Genomic DNA, 18575 nt, shown 5'->3' on the forward strand with positions numbered 1-18575 from the left:
CTCCCAGGATCAGCATACGAGCGGAAACTACAGTTAGTTCACGCTGCTCCCTCCGACAACGTCGGCACTCTTCAGCGGAGCTCCTGAGCTCTTCAGACTTTTTCATACAATCTCGATTTTGATTTCCACCCAATTTGAGGGCGAAATAATCTCTAGTGTTCCCTTTTTGTGGCATTTTTCGCTTCCTCAGCAATGTGCTGACCGCCTCCCTACTTGCTCTCCTCTTCGATAGGGTCATTGATACACTCGTCCTTCGCGATACTTCTTTCTCCACCTCCCAGCGCATATGTTGTGACACAATCACTTAGCCAGCCATGAGTTCGGGAGGTCAAGATGCAAAGCTCTTTGCAAGAGTACGTTTTTGCTCATTTTTATTCAATCATATGTTAATCGCACACGTTGATTGGAATTTGTATATCATCGTAGTTGAATCCGCCACCCTTTGTTTAGCCTCCATCGAAGACGTACTACCGATAACTGCAGAATGAAAGCCCTCTGCTAACATTCGCATTAAATAGGGCAAGGTTGCTGAGCTTCGCGCCGAGCTGCAGCAAGGCAACAGGAAGGATAAGAATCACTCTGCGAAGAAGATCGCACTCAAGCGCATAGTGGCAAACATGACTATGAGCAACAATGACATGATCGCACTGTTCTCAGATGTTGTGAATTGCATGAATATACCTAGCTTGGAAATTAAAAAAATGTAAGGACTTAAATGTTCTGTGCGGTGTAGGAGTTAACTTACAAATCCATACGCAGGTGCTTTCTTTACCTAGTTAATTACGCGCGGGCAAAGCCAGAGATTGCATTGCGGGCTCTCCCAACTCTTGTTCAAGTGTGTCTGGTCTAAACAAATAACATAGGGGTATTGTGCTGAGAGAATGCTAGGACATGGAAGACCCAAATCCGCTCGTGCGCGCACTTGCTCTTCGAACAATATCATATATTCACGTCCGAGAATACGTTGAGGCGACGGTTCAGCCACTTAAGCATCTTCTAAAAGATTCTGACCCATACGTGCGAAAGACGGCAACATTCTGTGTCGCAAAGCTGTATGATCACGATAGAGGCATGGTCGAGGCATCGGATCTGATAGATCGGCTTAACTCAATGCTGAGGGATGAAAATCCGACCGTAGTCTCCAGTGCCCTAGCAAGCTTAATGGATATTTGGGAGAGAAGCAGCTCGATTAAGCTGACTATCGACTATACCAGCGCTTCCAAAATCGTCCAAATACTGCCAGATTGCTCAGAGTATGTTTAGCATGACGCTTTCTTATTAAAATTGCTAATAAGGCTACAGATGGGGCCAAACGTATATTCTCGAAGCCATGATGAACTACGTCCCGCAAGACACTGCAGAGGCGACCCTTCTCGCAGAGCGTATCTCCCCACGTCTTTCGCACAGCAATTCTGCCGTTGCACTTACTTGCATACGGGTAATTCTCTACCTCATGAACTACATTTCGGACCAGAGGGTGATCACGTCCCTGTGCAACAAGCTTTCTCCACCACTCGTTACACTTCTCTCCAAAGGCCCCGAGATTCAATATCTTGCGCTCAGGAACGCACTGTTGATTTTACAGCGCCGCCCGGAAATTTTGAGGAATGACATCAGAGTTTTCTTCTGCAAGTATAATGATCCGATCTATGTTAAAGTTACGAAGCTAGAATTGCTTTTCATGTTGGCGACAGAGAAGAACATTAAAGAGGTTTTGACTGAGCTGCGAGAGTACGTCACCTTTATCCTACTTGAAGCATGAGGGAAGTGCTAAATCCTGATTAACAGATACGCCTCTGAAATCGACGTCGACTTTGTTCGAAAGTCCGTTCGCGCTATCGGCAAACTCGCAATAAAAATTGAGCCTGCTGCACGACTCTGCATCAATACACTTCTTGAACTCGTTGCCACAAAAGTAAGCTACATTGTTCAAGAAGCCACTGTCGTTATTCGCAACATCTTCCGCAAGTATCCCAACCAATATGAGAGCATTATCAGCACGCTCTGCGAGAATCTCGACTCGCTCGATGAGCCCGAAGCTAAGGCTGCAATGATCTGGGTCATCGGACAATACGCAGATCGTATTGAGAACAGTGACGAGCTGCTGGAAGATTTCTTATTTACATGGCAGGAAGAGCCAGTCGATGTGCAGCTCGCATTATTGACGGCTTCAGTGAAGCTTTTCTTGCATCGGCCAACGAAATGCGCAGATCTAGTCATGAAAGTGCTTAAGCAAGTCGTGGACGAGGCAGATAATCCCGATCTTAGGGATAGAGGATACATGTATTGGCGGCTTCTTGCGCACTCAGGAAACGATCCTATGATCGCAAAGAACATTGTTCTAGGCGAGAAACCTGCAATCACTGCAGCTGCCGAGCAACTCGACCCAACGACCCTGGATGAAATGTGCCTTAATATTGGAACTCTCGCAACAGTATATCTCAAACCTGTGCGGCAAGTCTTTCGGTCGGCACGCGTTCGCAAATTACAAGATAGCCCGGCTCTTCAGAAACACACTCTTCCGTCCTACAGAGCCCAGGAGAGAATGCAAGAAGCGAGAAAATCACTCGCAATGCTTAACACATCTCCTACTACCATGCTGCAGCAGCCGCAGAGTTACCTATCCCCTGGAAGCGCAGTGAACAATGGTATGGCAACAGGGAACCTAGAGGCTGCACTCAACGAAGCGGACATGTATTTCGCCGGTGTGGGGAATCAACAAATGGCTGCAATGAGTCTAGGTGATGCGAATGGAAGTGGGTTCGTTGGCCAGCCTGTCACAGCAGGAATGCAGGGTAATGGTGCACATGGGCCGGCTAATGGGGGAGGCGACGATCTACTTATTCTATGAGTCCTCGTCAAATAAGGAGGCAAGAATATGATGTATTGACTGAATGCTTAGTCTCTCGATTTGTATCTCTTACCGTGGAATTTCAGAGATCATTATCGCTATGCCGGACTCTTGGGATCACATTGTGACACATTCTATGATTTTAGCTACTGCTCCTATGCAGGGTGATCGTTCCCACCTGAGGTTTCTTCGTCACAATACTGCAGGGCAATGAGTACGATGCTCAATTTGCATTTCGGAACCTTGGCACCATGTTGAATGTTTGCACCGAGAATAGAGAGCATTGCAACAACGATGTGACGGACTGTTCTAGCAGAGGCGGTACACTTTTATCGAGCGAACAAATCCCCCCAAGCCCTGCGCCAAGGTATACCAAAAAGTCAAAAAGGCAACCAAACCCCGGCCCTCTTTCGATCTCACGTTCACAAGGAAAACCTCCCATCTCCCCTGAAAGTACATTTTCCAAACCCTCAACGCCAAAGGGCGATATAGGAAGAACTAAGTCGTATCAAAAGTGCTCGAAGCGTAAGCCAAAACTCCCCTGACCGAGACCGCTGCTGGCAATATTTTAAGGCTGCTCAAGATCGGTGATCACAGCGAGCTCACCGCCAAGAGTGGCCCTTACTGAGCGAAAGTACGTCAGTCGATCGTTTGCATGCGGTCCAGATGGTTCGCGTCTGCAGTTTTAGAAGCGCGTTTCCCTTTGAGACGGTCGAAATTGTTCTAAGTGCACATCGTCAAGCTAGAGGATCTGAAGGAAGGGCGGAAGTACAGGATGGTTCTGAATGACCACGAACCTGCCGCAGTCAAGGCGATGATCCAGTTCCTCTCCATGGACGACTGTAAAAGCGTGGTTGAGAATGAAGGTAGCCAACCGGATTCGGTCACCAAGCCAGATGCCATGCTATTGTAAGAGATTTGGGTCTCCTACCTGTTCGAAGAAGACGAAACGCCGAGATTTGCACTAGACACCTTCACGTCTGCGCGCGCTTGCAGACTTCTTCCAGCACAAAAAATCTCAAGGTGAACGTCGACGGCAAGTTTCACGGTGCGGCCAAAGACAGCTGTCTGAACAAAAAATTCCATGTCATCGTGCGCAAGGTGTACGACGTAGCTCCTCCCGGTCAAGCTGGCGATGGGAGCTTCGTAAAATGGCGGTCGAAATCACCGCCAAGAATGTTCAGCATGTCTTTCAAGAACCCCAAATTCAAGCCCATGACAGAGGAATTTACATCTTTCGGCGCTGATCTTTCCTTTGCGCTTCGCGAGTACAACGGGGGCATCTCGTCTAGGCTTCTTCAGGGAACGCTACTGATTTTGTCTCATCTGTCGAAGATATACATTGACGAACATGATACAAAGCAATCAACGAGGTATCCAGATTGCTTGAGTGGATTCTTATTTGGGGGAGTAATGTACGACTAAACGTATGTAAACAATCATGTATTCCAAGCAATAAACAATTCCTCTGTTGTCTTAAGCATCTCCTGCATGCGCGCCGAACAGAGTTTGCGGAAACGTATACTCTAATCAAACACTTTTACAAACGTAAAAGAAACGTACGATTACATGGACGGGCATCGTTGAGATTGTGTGAGCAAAAATGGAAGCATAGATGCTGCAGTTTCTGATGAACTTACCCATCGAACCACCACCACCACTCTTTCAAAAACAACAACAAGCAGCGCAGCAACGGTATGCGGAGTACTATCAGTCTTGCCAGGCCTAACTATCGGGCATGGGGGTCCAGAGCAAGAAAAAAAAATCTCATTATATACGTGTATGTTTCTCTTGTGCTACACCTCGCACATGACTGCACATCGTACAATGAATCGAGGCTGCCTATACGAAAACTTCAAGCTCGAATTCGCTGCCCCACTTCAACTACTTTGAGAGACGCGAAGACGCAGCTGTATGCAAGCCATTTGTAGTTTTCTTCAGATGTTAGCTCCGTCTCCACGTTTGCAACACTCCATACCCCTATACGAGAACTATTTGTGATAATGGATCTAATTTTCTTGAGAGGAGACTACATTTCTTTCATCTCGCGTCACATCCTGCGAGTTATGCCGTATATAATACACATCGAGATATCTGCAAACCCCACGAAGTAGAGCCAGCAGTAAATGTGACACAACCACAGTTTACTACAACAAGAAGAGAATAGAAAAGATGATTTTTGGTGGTTCCTTTGCCCTTTCCCAGCCCACAAACCGCGTGAAAGAAGTTTCCGCCACACCCAAGTAGTAGGTAGTACGCCACTCGCCGGTACTATGTAATATGTGAACACACCCCGTCCGTTCCAAAAATTGTTGTTCGCGCCAAACGGAGCAAACTAAGCAGCAAATTCTATCAAAAGTACAAGCTAAATAGCCGGGGTAATAGTAGCGGAGAATCGAAAAAGCGGAAAAGCTTTTATACCGGAATAGATAGATAAAAGGGCAAAGGAGTGAGCTGGCTGCACAAGAAAACCAGTCAAGCTAGTGCTTGTCGCTTATGGCTTCTTCTCGCCCTCAGCGCCAGGCTGCTGTTGTTCGCTAGACTGGCTGCTCTGCTCGGCGCGAGCCTTGTGTAGTGCATCGAAGAGTGAAAGCGAGGCGTTCTGCAGCTCATCAGTCTTCTCCTTGAGCTCGGCAGCAGTAGTGCTGCCCTCGCCTGATTGGGCCTTGGACACGACCTCTCTCAAGCCGGCGATCTTCTCCTTGATCTTCTCGCTCTCAGCCTTGTCGAGGCGGTCCTCGTACTCCTTGAGAGCCTTCTCAGTGTCATTGAGCACGCTGTCGGCACGGTTTGCGGCCTCGATAGCCTCCTTGCGCTCCTTGTCCTGAGCCTGATACTTCTCAGCGTCCTGAACCATGGCCTCGATCTCAGCATCCGAAAGACCAGAGCCGGAGGCAATGGTAATAGACTGGTCCTTGTTGGTAGCCTTGTCCTTAGCGTGGACGTGCACGATGGAATCAGCGTCAATATCGAAGGTAACTTCGATCTGGGGTACACCACGGTGCGCAGGCGGGATGCCAGTCAACTGGAAGTTACCAAGGAGCTTGTTGTCACGGACGAGTTCACGCTCACCCTGGTAAACCTTGATTTCGACAGCAGACTGGAAATCAGCAGCCGTGGAGAAGATTTGGGACTTCTTGGTGGGGATGGTTGTGTTGCGGTTGATGAGACGGGTGAAGACACCACCGAGAGTCTCGATACCAAGGGATAGAGGAGTAACGTCAAGAAGTAGAACATCCATGACCTCACCAGCGAGGACGGCACCCTGGATGGCGGCACCGATGGCGACGGCTTCGTCTGGATTGACGGACTTGGCAGGTTCACGCCCGAAGATGTTCTTTACGGTTTCGATAACCTTGGGCATACGGGTCATACCACCAACGAGAATAACCTCCTGAATGTCTTTAGCTTGCAGGCCAGCATCCTTCAGCGCTTTGCGAACAGGCTCGATGGTTCTCTCAACAAGAGGACCGACAAGGCCCTCTAACTGGGATCGGGTCATCTTCTGGTTGATGTGCTTTGGTCCGGACGCGTCAGCAGTAATGAAAGGCAGGTTGATCTCCGTCTGGCCTGAAGAGGAGAGCTCAATCTTTGCCTTCTCGGCAGCCTCGCGGATACGCTGAATGGCCATGCGGTCGTTAGACAGATCAATGCCAGACTCCTTCTTGAATTGCTGAACCAGGTGTCGGACGAGGGCAATATCGAAATCTTCACCACCAAGGTGGGTATCACCGTTCGTTGACTTGACCTCGAAGACGCCCTTCTGGATTTCAAGGACGGAAATATCAAAGGTACCACCACCAAGATCGTAGACAGCGACGACACGGTCTTGCTCTTTATCCAAACCGTAGGCCAGAGCAGCGGCAGTAGGTTCGTTAATGACACGGAGAACATTCAGACCAGTAATCTGACCCGCGTCCTTGGTTGCTTGACGCTGGGCATCGTTGAAATAGGCCGGCACGGTGACGACAGCGTTCTCCACTTTCTTGCCCAGGTATGCCTCAGCAGTCTCCCTCATCTTGCCGAGAATGAAACCACCAATCTGCGATGGAGAGTCTAGAGTTGTGTCAGAGAATGCTCAACCATGTCCGTACTTTACTGGTGGAACTTACATTTCTGTCCTTGAGCCTCTACCCACGCATCACCATTCGTGTGCTGAACGATCTTGTATGGAACCTCCTTGATGTCACGTTGAACCTCAGCGTCAGTGAATTTGCGGCCAATGAGACGCTTTGTGGCAAAGAGAGTGTTCTCTGGGTTGACGACGGCTTGACGCTTCGCCGCAATACCGACCAGACGCTCGCCGTCCTTGGTAAAGGCAACGACTGATGGTGTCGTCCTCGTACCTGCATCATCACAAGTCAGCTCCAAAACGTCTTCATCAAGGTTTTCAATGGCAAAGACTGACCCTCAGCGTTTTCTATTATGCGTGGCTGCTTTCCCTCCATCACCGCAACGGCGGAGTTGGTAGTACCCAGATCGATACCGATGACATGGCCCTTGACCTTCTCATCGGCGTATCCCCTTCTGAATTGCGCAGCCAATGGCGCCCTCACGGCAGATGTGCGAAGAGATGACTGAGCTCGGGGCAGTATCTAATGGAAAAGGTGAGCATGCGACCTTGATGAAAGCATGCACTTGATGATGCATTTGCTTTAAGAAGGGAAAAATTCGAACTTACGCTCCGCGACAATCTTGATGACAGCATTGTGAAAGGTGATTATGTGCAGAAGGTATTAATGAAGACAGGCCAATGGGGTCCTGATGGCAATGAAAGAAAGGATGAATTGAGAGAAGGATGAGATGGGAGAGGTTTGGAAATTTTGTATTTAGGATCGTTAGGGAGAGAAAAAGATGGAATCATAAGGTAGCCGAAAGCTTTCCAGAAAAAGCGCCACAATGCTGCCTCAGGCCGAACTTTCCGCCGAGGTCATCTCCGTCCGTCTTCACAAACATAGTCCAGAACACAACAACGACGTTTTGATGGACAGCAAAAAAGCACAATGGAACACGCTTCCGGTTGCAGGGCTACCTACCTATGTATCTGTGCCCGTATATGAACGTATGCATGTATGCATATCAACTTTCAGTGAGAGGACGGCTGACAGTGTGCACAGAGCCTTGACGGAGCCCCTTCCCATTTCGGCAGACGAAAGGCAAAAATGCAAGCCTTTCCTCTTTGGTAGGTGCCGCCTTCCTCCGCATCATCGCCGAGCTTCGAGCTCTTGGAAACGGGAAACTGCGAACGTGTTCACAATTGTGCTCTCTTTCTCCTTCTCCTTCTCCTTCTCCTTCTTCTTCTGCTGCTACTGCTATTCCTCCTACTAGTATTCCAGCGGCAGGCTGGGACAACAACGTAGACAGAGTCGTATGACGAACGTCTGTTGAGGCCGAAGATTGTCACAATGTCGAAGATCAACCACGTCTCATCCTCGGCGCAGTTCTCCAAAGTGCTATCCTCAAATACGTGCGTGGTCGTCGACTTCTTCGCAGAATGGTGTGGTCCCTGCAAGGCGATCGCACCTATTTTCGAACAGCTCGCCACGTCGCATGCACAGCCTGGTAAAGTGGCATTTGTAAAAGTGGATGTAGACCAGAGCCAGGACATCGCCGAGCGCTACGGTGTTAGCGCGTGAGTCCACACCAGAAGTCTAGATATCGCGTGGTAGCTTCTTGATTCTGACTGCGTGATCTAGAATGCCCACCTTCCTCGTTTTTAAGAACGGATCCGTCTTTGAAACCGTCCGGGGCGCAAATCCGTCGGCCCTCCGCGCTGCCGTGGCTAAGGCCTCCGCAGAGGCAGCCAAGGGCCCCGCGAAATCCAGCAGCTTCTCGTCAAAGGGATACACACTCGGAGGAGGCTCAACACCCTCGAGACCAGTGGGCAACGGCGCGGCACTGGGCCAGAGTTTCGCAGACCAGATAGTCAGGTTTATCGGGCTTTATCTCACAACCTTGTTCAGCTTTGATGCATATGCAGCGGCGGAAGCAAGTCCTCTATCCGTCAGGGCTGGCTCGAGAAGATGAATAAGAGTTGTCGACTATCTGGGGACTAAGTTTGGAGAAACATTCAATATTGGTGTCTTAGTTAGACCCCAAGTTTGGACTTTGGCGTTGGTTGTTTCTATTAGGGCAGGGAATGACATCGGATGCTGTGCAGAGTCTGCGCGCTGAGCCTTAGGAAAGAGCTAGACGAGACTTGATTAATGACCATGAACATCTCATTTCGCTTAATAAGAGAAGTGAAGGAAAAGGTAAATATCTCATTTGCTTTAAACATATTGATCCTTTGGTGCGTTCAACCGTTTTGGCTTCCTCGGAACGACCGAATAGACAGTGCCACGACCTCCCACTTTGCGGACAATAGCGTAACATTGAAATTGTCTTGTTAGAGATCCATTCTTAACAGCGGCACCGTTCACAGGCCACTATATTCGACGGTCCTCAGATATCTGGTCACCCGCGTGAGCCGCAAACTCCCGTAAAGACTTGACGCTCACCTAGTGAATGGCGATTGCTTCCCATCCGCTCCAACAATTTTAGAGCCTAACAACTGACTGGGATTTCTTGAAGACTTACAGAGCACCTCTACCTCACTGTTTTTGCCGCGTCGGACACATTTTCAAAAGCACAAGCTTCGGCATCGTAAACGGTTACAATGGCCGAAGATCCGTACGGAGCTGCACACCACATCTTCCGCCACATGATCATGTTGCTCTTCAACATCAAGGACGTCAATCATCCGGCGGTCCAGCTCATGGACCTGTATGTGATGAAACATCCGCAGATCCTCGCTTGGTCGCAATGCATTGCCTTCTGGATGCTGCTCAACGTGCTGACCGTCTTGTTCGTCCTTTACTGTGGGACCAGAATGGCGATTACCATGATGCACCGCACTCTATTCGCTTTCTGGCGCGTAGTCAGGCTCTTGGCGAGTCAGCGGCGGCAGGAGAAGATGTCCAAGAACGTTCGGCGCAGAAGCGTGCACGACGAGGGCATACAACGTGCTTCGGTGAGCGCGGTTGCCGGATTCAGGGAAGAAACTGCGTCATGCACAGACAGATCTTCAGAGGCGGACGAGACGTCGAAGAACGGGCGAAGCCGAAGAAAAGCATCGCCTCCCACGATTTCAATCACAAGTAATGCGGCCAGGCTGCGCTGGCGGCAGGAGACTGCGATTCATCCAACGAACGAAAAATGACGACGTGTTGGGTCCATTCTTGTTTCTGGGTCATTGGCGGCTGGCAAAGACAAGCCGCGACAAAATTCAATTTCGATTGTTACCAGCGTTGTGTCTGCTGATGCAGCGAAATGATACAGTAGGGCCCATTCTAAGAAATACAACATTCATGCATTATAGCAGTCCGAAGTAGCAACTGAAGTGGTCTCGACTCCTACAATTCTGTAGCAAATCCTTTTCTTTTTCGTCTAGAATTTTTCGAAAGAAAAACCAAATAATGAGAGATAAAAAAAAATAAAAAGCTAGTACACTAGGTCATTACTGATCGCGTTGAATTCAAATCGTGCAGGTGCCTCGCTACGGCGCTGTCCATGGTTTTGTCAAGACAGGAGAAGGAAGTTTCTTGCTGTGTTTTTGGCTATTCGAATACATCGAATGCTATGATCGTTGAATACAGCGGATGTTAAGGTGGTCGCGTCTGGCTGTCAAGTATATCGGTTGGAAGGTCCAGCTGTAGTTACCTGAAGCAGCACAGCCATGTGAGGTTCTCACGTACATGAGAGCATCTTCGCCTACGATACTATATCTTTGCTCATGTGAGGATGAAGAGATCAAGCCAGTCTTTGAACTTTCGTTGCTTGAACGCGTACGGGCGTGAACGCGATCTTTAAACAGCAGAATGAATCAAGTTACAGATGGCCATAGAGAAAGACGAGTGCTCGGGCTCAGTCTTGTACAAGGTCCCAATGATACGAAGCCTGCCAAAGTGTTCCATGACTCTAAGGCTTCGCACATAAGTGTTTGGGGACCCAGACAAGCGTGAAGACAGCGCCAGCTGGCTCCTGTACGTCGGACGGTTCGATGTTCCGGGAGCTACGCGTATGAAGTGGCAGGAATTGCCTGGATATGTGCGCAGGACGATTTGTCAGGAACGCAAATACGTTCTCCAGATGAGCAAGCAAGCCGCCCATTGGCCAATCGCTGGCCGTCTCCTCTCACGCCGGAAGATCTCAAGCAGCGTTGAGACCAGCCTTGTCCATCTCCGTTCCTGCGGGTGAACAAATGCACCGGATTTGGTCAGTATCTGCCCCTTCGCAGAAGAGCTGGAAGAGTGCGGCATGTCGGTTGACTCGGGCGTTAACGCGAGGCATAGCCACGGAATGAAAGCCCCCACACCAGCGACGAGCATAACAAAATACGCGCGTAGTGAACTATGCGTGAACGGCCGTCGGTGATGCTAAAGCGAGCTCGGCACCGAAGGCAAACAAGCGGACGGGCCAATGGACAATCGTCGTCTGCGCAGTTTCAAGCCCACAGCCTTGTGCTGACGAAAACCTCTTGGCGCATCCTCAGCAAAGCTTGCCTGTTTCGCCGCTTGTCGATTCTTCTAAGCCACACTCATGGTAGATACTCGGCACTAGCTTATCATGAATCCATCTACTCCAAGCTCGTTCGCCGGAGTGGGATAATTCAAACAAACCACGGCCTCTCTCTCGAAAAGTCACGTTGGCAGTGGAAACGCCGCGCAAATTATCCGTCGCGCCACCAGAAGCTGCCGGAATGCCCTTCCTGCGTTAATGGTACCATTCCGTCCGGTTTGGAATATTGATTGCGACTCTTTAGCGGGAAGCCGTCTACGTTTCTCGAGCCACGCTCCAGATCTACTTAATCAGCCCTTGTGGATAAGGTACACTCAAACAGCCCCTTCACATTCGGCCAGCCAATCTAGACTCACCTTCGCCCCTTGGTTATGCAAGTGACATTCAGAGGACGGCCAAGCAAAGGTTGCAACAAGTGCAGGCAACGCAAAGTCAAGGTTTGTATCCGCATTCACGCCAGCGCCAACAAAAAGAGAAAAAAAAAAAGTGAAAAAAAATCCATTCCTGACTGAATCAAAGTGCGACGAAGGACAACCGATCTGTGAGCGCTGCACCAAAGGCGGCTTCGAATGCACGTACAGAGATGAATTCGATCTGCTGCTAAGGAACCAAACGACCGAGACAGCGGAAAAGGCAAAGCGAAAATGGCGCTCGCGCGCGAAGAAGCTCGAAGAACGTACGAGCAGCTCGCACGCCTCACCGTCCACCAGCAGCAGCAGCGATCCCTGCGACTCGCCGGCATCGAGGACGACAGATTGCGTGCCCGAGTGTTCCCCGCCTGTGGACTTGGATCAATCCATCTACGATTTAGCCACGAAGCGCTTCTTGTTTGATTTCGTCATCCCGGGAGGCTCTCAAGTGCCTAAGACTGGCTTTGCTTCGTTCGTCCTTCGTATCGTTGACGACATGAAGCCAGGCACTTGCATCTATCACGCCTTTCGGGCGACGTCGCTCGCAAATTTCGCGGGTCGAAGCAAGTCCACACATGCTGCCGAGATGGCTTCGAAAGAATACGGAAAGACGATAAAATTGCTCGGTTCTTACGTTTCCAGGCCTGAATCCTTACCGCCTCTACAGACGCTGTCATCCATCTGTTTGCTCAGCGCGTACGAGATCCTAGCTACACCGTATCTAACGCACGGAGGAAGTTGGCAGGCACACGTGAACGGCTCTGTTGCTCTCCTGAACAGCTTGTATAGCGGTGGAGCGAGTGGCCTTGAACAGCTAACTGAGCTCTTCATGCACATTATAATACAAATGCTGATCAACTGCATGGGATTTGGCAACAGACCATCCATACCGCTGAGTACAGTGGACGCATTTGTTAGACCCAAGACGATGTCCTATCAAGTCCTGTCTTTGCTATACAAGGCTGCCGACACGATTGCAGAATGGCGCACCGCGGAGCTGGATACAAACAGCCAGGACTCGCTCGTTATGGCGGCTATGAAAATGGTTACCAGTACGGAAATCATTGACGCAGAAATCGAGCAGTGGCTGGCTGAGCGGGCGCCTATATGGGAAGAAGATATCAAGGAGTGTCAAAAAGAGCAGTTGCCGGGCTGGCTTAAGCCTCTCTACGACCTGCCCGGCGCGCCGTCACAAATGCGTCTTGCCAGCAATCTGTTGATCGCGCAAAGGTACAACCTGACGCGTGGGACAAGGATACAGCTGTATGCGCACACGCTCAATGCGATAGACGTGCTCATCGCATCCGCAAAAGATGACAACGATCTAGAGCTATGGCTGGAAACTCAGCTCCGGTGCGAGCTGCGCGTGATGCAGCTGATTGAGGAGGTCTTGTGTTCCATATACGGACATATGACGCTGCCAATCCGAGGAAAGCCGGCGCAGAAGGAGGTCGAAGACGTTCCAACCCTAAGAGTATTCATGTTATTGTGGCCGTTGTACAAAGTATCAATGATGCTAGCAAGGCGCGAGTCACTGCAGCAGCGCGACACGCAGGGTCGTAGATTCTGGGCCCGATCGATCCTGTGCTGGTGCAGGGATGAGATGGGCGTGAAGAAGTGCGAAGCCTTTGTAGATAACATCGACGGAAAGTTCGGGCTAACTTTCAGCTAACGTTTGACGAGAGGATCTAACTCGTAGCATGACTTTATGCATGTCAAGAAGCGATCTCTTTTTAACGCAACGTACCAGCACTGACTTCCTTACTAAATCGTTATCGATTCTTATTCGTCCTTACTGCACAACTTTATTTCAGCACAGGCGAAAGCACGCAATCCGAGCGGCAACCTCGAACCGCTCGAGGGTTTGAACGATCTCTCACGTTAAAAGTCTCCCTTGACCTGATTCGCTAAGAGAAGCATGAGAGAAGTATATGAGAAGCATGACAGAGGCATGACAAAAACTACACTCTGTCAATGGTTACTCAGCCACTCGTTCATGGCTTCCCAACTCATGAATCCACGCCAGATGTCCGGATAGTCCAGGGGACCGTCGGCGAGCAATGATAGTATGAACGCGTCGTCGAGAAGCGAACGCGGTTGCACGCCCATCCTTATGGCCAGCGAGATGATGTAATGTTCCAGATTTGGCGGTTTGACTTGCCCAAAGAGACCCAAGACGTGTCTGAGAAAAGTCAAGAGCACCTCCTTTGGGGTCTTTTCGTAGTCGACTACAAAAGCGGTCACTTCTTCGAGAGAAGTCTCGTCGAACGCGAAGAGGCCGGCGAGGCCGAAGATTTTGTCTCGTGGATCGCTGCAACAGTGGTCTCGAAACAGGCCGACCATGTCGTAGAAGCGCGTCCGCGGCTTGATATAGCGCTGTCGGATCTTCCTGTACTCATGTCGAAGATTGAACAACATCCATACGGGTGCTTGAATGGATCTTTGACGCGGCGTGGCAATGATTTTACTTACGATCTCGAGCTCATCCCATCGACAGGTCATCGTACCGCACATCATGATCACGTTGTAGGGTAGCACAAACTCCTGCACAATCCAGACGCGCGACCAGTACGGTCTCACGAAGAGGGATCGGCTGAACTCAAATGGCTCGGGCAGGTCTTGCTCGAATTTACTGAGGTCTTCTCTGCTCTCATCTGCAAAATGCCAGTGCTTTGCTCGCGATGCTAAAGTCATGATTGCGTGACTGGAATGCTTGTCCGCCTCCCCAAGCCAGGCGATAACGTAATCGGCCATGCCGAATATCTCTTGCATGAGCGACACTTGATGGTTTCGTTCGGGCACATTGGCCTGATCAATGCAGATGGCATCGATCCAGAGGTATTCTGGACACGTCTCCATTTCCTTGGGCTTTCCGTGTGTCTTGAGTGTTCGCAGTGCCGTCCACAAGTTACGCCTGATGGTTAATAGCTTGCCGTCAACCAAGATGTTGTGGAGAACACCATCCTCACCCCAGGTGTAGGACAGCGCGGCAAACTTAGGGGCGCTCGTGATCTGAAATACATGTAAGCTGCAGCACAGCGTCTCGTCGTCGAGCGCGACGTGCTTGTCCTTGTAGAACTTGAGATCGGCTTTGTACAACTTCACGTCCAGGTCAGAAAGGCTTCGATTTCTGGTGCGACAATTCACCGCCATTCGGAAAGACTCCGTGGCATTTTCAATGGACTCAAGCCGAAGCAGGCGTATGGTCCTTGAGTTGAGATCGAGCGCGTGATATTGATATGCCTCCGGCCGCCGAAGGGCGGCGAGCGATCGCGAATCCTGCTGAGTGGGCATTGTCTCGTTTGCCTCTGAATCATTGCAATTAGATGTCAACAAGGCTGTTTATAAGCTGTATCGCGATGCAAACGACAAGGCAAGAGTGGGGCTGTGCAACTCAATCGAGAGCTGCAGCTCACGTGAGAACCATGGGATGGAGCTGGGATAAGAACGCGAGATGCATATATAAGGAACGAAACTTTCTGGGTAAATGTTGTTCAGATTGAGGGTATCACCATTCATAAGCCCACCCTCGACTGCCTTCCCAGAACTCGTCGCAAGCTTTCTTCAGGTTGACGTTCGTTCTTAGTTCGTCAACGCGCAACGGTTCTCTGCTCAGGGGATCCGTCGGATTCCTCTTGAGATGCTCTACGATTGTAGCGCGCTCATAGCTTTGTCCCGTCTTCGTTATGACCGGATCATGCATGATCTCAAAGCTGATCGGATCGATAAGATACTCGGGAATTTCACGCTTCTCCATGTTATTTGGATCCGAGTTAGCAAATGCCGTCCGCAAGTCATGGATCTTCGTCTGATACATCTCCTTGACTTCCGAGATTTCCTCCGCCGCGCCTACTTCGCCTATCTCACCAGCCTGACGTCGCCTTTCTATATCATCCAGTTCCGCCTGCTGATCTGCTTCCAACTTGAGTTCAAGTTCTTTAAGTAGCCCGTTTCGCCGTCGAAGCCTCTCTTTCTCTCGAAGATCCCACTTCGCTTTCTTGCACTTGAGCACGAACTGTGCTATTGAGAATGCGTTACTTGTTTGCGTTTTTGCTCGCGCGCAGATGTCGTAGGCCGTCATTGCCGAAATAAGAGCTTCATTCGGATGCTGTAGCTCATACTGTGCTTGCGCTAGTGCACACACGTCACGTTAGCCTTGTCGACGCCAATTTTCAACGTGACAGCATACCAAGGAAGTAATAGCCTTTGAGATTCTCCTTCGAAAGTTCAATACTACGGAGACAGTCGTCTATGACATCTTGCCAGTGTCCGAGTTTCAGCCTTGCATTCGCACGGTTTGTCCATAGGATTGGGTTGGACGGGTTCTGCTGGATCGCTAGAGTGTAATAGTGCTCCGCCTCACTATAGTTTTCCTCCTTGAAGCAAGCGTTGCCTGGAGATATTAGCATTGTCGTCCTCGAGTTCGAGTCGATCCCAGCTTACCCTGCGCCTTTAATTTCTCCGACACCTGCTCCGGCGTTGGCATTTCTAACGCCTAATAAATGGGTGCTCCAAGATGTGAAATATTCAGGTCAAGAGTTACAAGCGATACCTGGTCGTGTAAGTCGTTTAACGCTACTGCGTAACCAGGTCTAAAACGGTTGGAAAAGAAAATCTATGGACAAAAGCTCGCTGCATTGGAATAGCATGCTGCAACCATGAGGGGCGCACGCGAGTTGCAACTGGCAACAGTCCAAAGCTCATCCAACGCTGGTGCTCTCTCTGCAAAATGGAACCTTCTGGTCGTGTTTGATGATTTTCGGCGTTCACTTACCGCGGGGCTCGAGAGCGTGCAAGAGACATGCGCGCGCTAACAACCATTAACTACATGGGACACGGTCACGTGTCAAGAACGAGGCCTCTCTCGTGCCGCTACGTTGCGCTGCTTCATCCCGCTCACGCCCCTGCCCTTGACTAGATCCAGTGCCTTGAGGTCCAAGTCGATATGTGTTGTATTCATGGGAAATAGAGTCGCTTTTTCGGTTCACACGGCACCAACGCCCACCCAGGGGCATTCGAGCACTGCGTCTCATTCTTTGCCGAGATCCCCGCACGTTTTCGGTTGACCAGCCTCGAGCTGACCGACATGCTCGGAAAAAGAGCATCTCCTGTCCTTGAACAAGATCTGTATATTACTGTCGCAGATGTTTCGCTCCGCTAAGAACCTATCGTGACGTTTTGGTTCGTTCAACAGGAACCGCATTTTCTCGTTAATTCCATCATGCCAACGGAAGCAGAGATACCCAACTTCAATACGCTTTTCCGCCTTGATGGCAAGGTAGCGCTCGTGACCGGAGGTACGCCTTTGAAGAATGTAGTCCGCAAAGAGCTTGGCATGAGTCGTCATATTGCCCTTACATGATACAGACTAACGTGGTTGTGAAATGCAGGTGCTTCGGGCATAGGGTACTACATATGCGCAGCGTTCATGCAGGCAGGATGCGCGAAAGTGATCATCGCGTCGCGCAAGGAGGCGCAACTGAAGGAGGCTTGTGACAAACTAAACGCTCTTGGCCTGCCAGGCAAGGCTTCGTACATCGTGTCCAACGTCAGCACCTTCGCTGGAGTCGAGAAATTGGGGGAGGACTTGAAAAAGATGCTCCCCGATGGAAAGCTCCACATCCTCGTGAACAACGCAGCAGCGTCGTGGGGAGGTCCCTTTGAGGAGTTCGAGGACTGGAAAGTGGCAAAGACGCTAGACGTCAACGTACGAGCTGTTTTCAATGTCACGCGCGTGTCAGTAATGCCCTGACTGTTGGCGTTTGGGGGTTTGACATTCTAATATTGCTACAGCATGCAACCTTTCCTTGTTGCGGCAGGAACCAAGGACGATCCAGCCCGCAATATTATCGTCAGCTCTGTTGGCGGCATCATAGTTTCGCATGTCGGAAAGACTGGCGCTATTATCTACGGCGCATCCAAAGCGGCTGCCCACCATCTAACGCGGCACTTCGCCCTGGAACACATCCCCCACAATATTACTACTAACACAATCGCCCCTGGCTGGTTTCCCACACGCCTTGCGAATCCTGCTATTGAGAAGGCAGGCGGTGCTGATGTTGCAGGTGCGTCGAACCCGACTGGCAGACTTGGCGTCCCGGAAGACATTGCAGGCGTGGCCGTATACCTAGCCTCCAGAGCTGGGCGATACGTAAATGGGGAGGATATAAGTGTTGATGGTGGAAGCAGATTGATGAATCCGGGCGCCATGCAGCATATTAAGGAGGTCAGGGAAAAGTACAGCAAACTGTAAAGAGAAATGGGACGAAGAAAATCGTAGCTCTCCGTCAAATACGGGTAGTGAATCCCTTTGAGTCTGTCCTTCAGATGTGTCGTAACAAGTTTGCCGCTGCGAGAATGACGTCCTGGAGGTACACAGCGGATCGCTACACTTACTGTCATCATATTTAACAGCAAATTCAGAATTTCTTTTCTCATGTCTCATTTCAGTGTCTCGCAACCGAGCAGGACCATATACTTGAATAAGGCAGGGGACAAACAAGTGACAGACGGCGAAAGGTCCCCATACGTAACGAAATCAGCAGTGGTACGTGGCGAACCTACGGAAAGCGAGCGTATACGAAATTGGGCGAAACCATCAAGGTAGTGCCATTGTACGAAGTAGTCCTTGTGAAACCTCCTTACTCAGACGCTTCTTTTCTGCAGCATGCAGCCTTCAGTGCCCCGGTTCTGTTTTTGGGAGTATGGGGAGCATTCGTCTATCAACATCATCAGCCCCGCGCCGTACTTGTCAA

At 50.1% G+C, this 18575-nt stretch overlaps 7 protein-coding genes across 8 annotated transcripts; 5 read left to right on the top strand and 2 right to left on the bottom strand.

The window, feature by feature from the left end:
• The first annotated feature begins 32 nt into the window (after positions 1–32).
• PV09_03120 (uncharacterized protein) lies at positions 33–3133 on the top strand. The gene is made up of 6 exons (XM_016356273.1): positions 33–353; positions 519–703; positions 760–835; positions 889–1253; positions 1303–1731; positions 1789–3133. Exons 1-6 carry the CDS (start codon positions 315–317, stop codon positions 2849–2851), a joined length of 2157 nt encoding a protein of 718 aa, XP_016215796.1. The 5' UTR covers positions 33–314; the 3' UTR covers positions 2852–3133.
• Positions 3134–4629: 1496 nt separating this feature from the next.
• PV09_03121 (hsp7-like protein) lies at positions 4630–7692 on the bottom strand. Its single transcript, XM_016356274.1, has 4 exons — positions 7533–7692; positions 7260–7446; positions 6964–7197; positions 4630–6907 (listed from the first exon to the last, which is right to left on the bottom strand). Exons 1-4 carry the CDS (start codon positions 7557–7559, stop codon positions 5346–5348), a joined length of 2010 nt encoding a protein of 669 aa, XP_016215797.1. The 5' UTR covers positions 7560–7692; the 3' UTR covers positions 4630–5345.
• A 564-nt stretch (positions 7693–8256) lies between these two features.
• On the top strand, positions 8257–8878 carry PV09_03122 (thioredoxin; the record flags this gene model as incomplete). The annotated part of the gene is made up of 2 exons (XM_016356275.1): positions 8257–8483; positions 8548–8878. The coding sequence occupies 2 exons, from the start codon at positions 8257–8259 to the stop codon at positions 8876–8878; spliced, it is 558 nt and encodes a 185-aa protein (XP_016215798.1).
• A 631-nt stretch (positions 8879–9509) lies between these two features.
• Positions 9510–10052, top strand: PV09_03123 (uncharacterized protein; the record flags this gene model as incomplete). Its single annotated transcript, XM_016356276.1, has 1 exon — positions 9510–10052. One exon carries the CDS (start codon positions 9510–9512, stop codon positions 10050–10052), a length of 543 nt encoding a protein of 180 aa, XP_016215799.1.
• Positions 10053–11433: 1381 nt separating this feature from the next.
• On the top strand, positions 11434–13562 carry PV09_03124 (uncharacterized protein). Its single transcript, XM_016356277.1, has 2 exons — positions 11434–11847; positions 11930–13562. Exons 1-2 carry the CDS (start codon positions 11782–11784, stop codon positions 13490–13492), a joined length of 1629 nt encoding a protein of 542 aa, XP_016215800.1. The 5' UTR covers positions 11434–11781; the 3' UTR covers positions 13493–13562.
• Positions 13563–15300: 1738 nt separating this feature from the next.
• Positions 15301–16594, bottom strand: PV09_03125 (uncharacterized protein). The gene is made up of 3 exons (XM_016356278.1): positions 16264–16594; positions 16010–16213; positions 15301–15951 (listed from the first exon to the last, which is right to left on the bottom strand). The coding sequence occupies exons 1-3, from the start codon at positions 16304–16306 to the stop codon at positions 15329–15331; spliced, it is 870 nt and encodes a 289-aa protein (XP_016215801.1). The 5' UTR covers positions 16307–16594; the 3' UTR covers positions 15301–15328.
• A 142-nt stretch (positions 16595–16736) lies between these two features.
• Positions 16737–18232, top strand: PV09_03126. 2 transcript variants are annotated; one of them, XM_016356279.1, is made up of 3 exons: positions 16737–17117; positions 17211–17556; positions 17614–18232. In XM_016356279.1, exons 1-3 carry the CDS (start codon positions 17042–17044, stop codon positions 18071–18073), a joined length of 882 nt encoding a protein of 293 aa, XP_016215802.1. In that variant the 5' UTR covers positions 16737–17041; the 3' UTR covers positions 18074–18232. The 2 variants fall into 2 exon arrangements, with proteins under 2 accessions (XP_016215802.1, XP_016215803.1); XM_016356280.1 differs by lacking the exon at positions 16737–17117 and having other exon boundaries at positions 17170–17556.
• Positions 18233–18575: the final 343 nt, after the last annotated feature.

The sequence above is a fragment of the Verruconis gallopava genome (genome assembly GCF_000836295.1).
Source record: "Verruconis gallopava strain CBS 43764 unplaced genomic scaffold supercont1.8, whole genome shotgun sequence".
In the NCBI taxonomy this organism is placed as follows: Eukaryota; Fungi; Ascomycota; class Dothideomycetes; order Venturiales; family Sympoventuriaceae; genus Verruconis; species Verruconis gallopava.

What these genes read in the sequence shown, in the direction of transcription:
- PV09_03124 (XM_016356277.1), top strand. Translation starts at nt 11,782, where the DNA reads ATGCAAGTGACATTCAGAGGACGGCCAAGCAAAGGTTGCAACAAGTGC. An exon ending in GCAGGCAACGCAAAGTCAAG is followed by an intron (nt 11,848 to 11,929) that starts GTTTGTATCCGC and finishes ACTGAATCAAAG; the next exon opens with TGCGACGAAGGACAACCGAT.
- PV09_03125 (XM_016356278.1), bottom strand. Translation starts at nt 16,306, where the DNA reads ATGCCAACGCCGGAGCAGGTGTCGGAGAAATTAAAGGCGCAGG. An exon ending in GGAGAAATTAAAGGCGCAGG is followed by an intron (nt 16,214 to 16,263) that starts GTAAGCTGGGAT and finishes TAATATCTCCAG; the next exon opens with GCAACGCTTGCTTCAAGGAG. An exon ending in CAAAGGCTATTACTTCCTTG is followed by an intron (nt 15,952 to 16,009) that starts GTATGCTGTCAC and finishes TGTGTGCACTAG; the next exon opens with CGCAAGCACAGTATGAGCTA.
- PV09_03121 (XM_016356274.1), bottom strand. Translation starts at nt 7,559, where the DNA reads ATGCTGTCATCAAGATTGTCGCGGAGC. An exon ending in CATAATAGAAAACGCTGAGG is followed by an intron (nt 7,198 to 7,259) that starts GTCAGTCTTTGC and finishes GTGATGATGCAG; the next exon opens with GTACGAGGACGACACCATCA. An exon ending in AGAGGCTCAAGGACAGAAAT is followed by an intron (nt 6,908 to 6,963) that starts GTAAGTTCCACC and finishes ACACAACTCTAG; the next exon opens with ACTCTCCATCGCAGATTGGT.
- PV09_03120 (XM_016356273.1), top strand. Translation starts at nt 315, where the DNA reads ATGAGTTCGGGAGGTCAAGATGCAAAGCTCTTTGCAAGA. An exon ending in ATGCAAAGCTCTTTGCAAGA is followed by an intron (nt 354 to 518) that starts GTACGTTTTTGC and finishes CGCATTAAATAG; the next exon opens with GGCAAGGTTGCTGAGCTTCG. An exon ending in ATACTGCCAGATTGCTCAGA is followed by an intron (nt 1,254 to 1,302) that starts GTATGTTTAGCA and finishes ATAAGGCTACAG; the next exon opens with ATGGGGCCAAACGTATATTC.
- PV09_03126 (XM_016356279.1), top strand. Translation starts at nt 17,042, where the DNA reads ATGCCAACGGAAGCAGAGATACCCAACTTCAATACGCTTTTCCGCCTT. An exon ending in GGTAGCGCTCGTGACCGGAG is followed by an intron (nt 17,118 to 17,210) that starts GTACGCCTTTGA and finishes TGTGAAATGCAG; the next exon opens with GTGCTTCGGGCATAGGGTAC. An exon ending in GTTTTCAATGTCACGCGCGT is followed by an intron (nt 17,557 to 17,613) that starts GTCAGTAATGCC and finishes ATATTGCTACAG; the next exon opens with CATGCAACCTTTCCTTGTTG.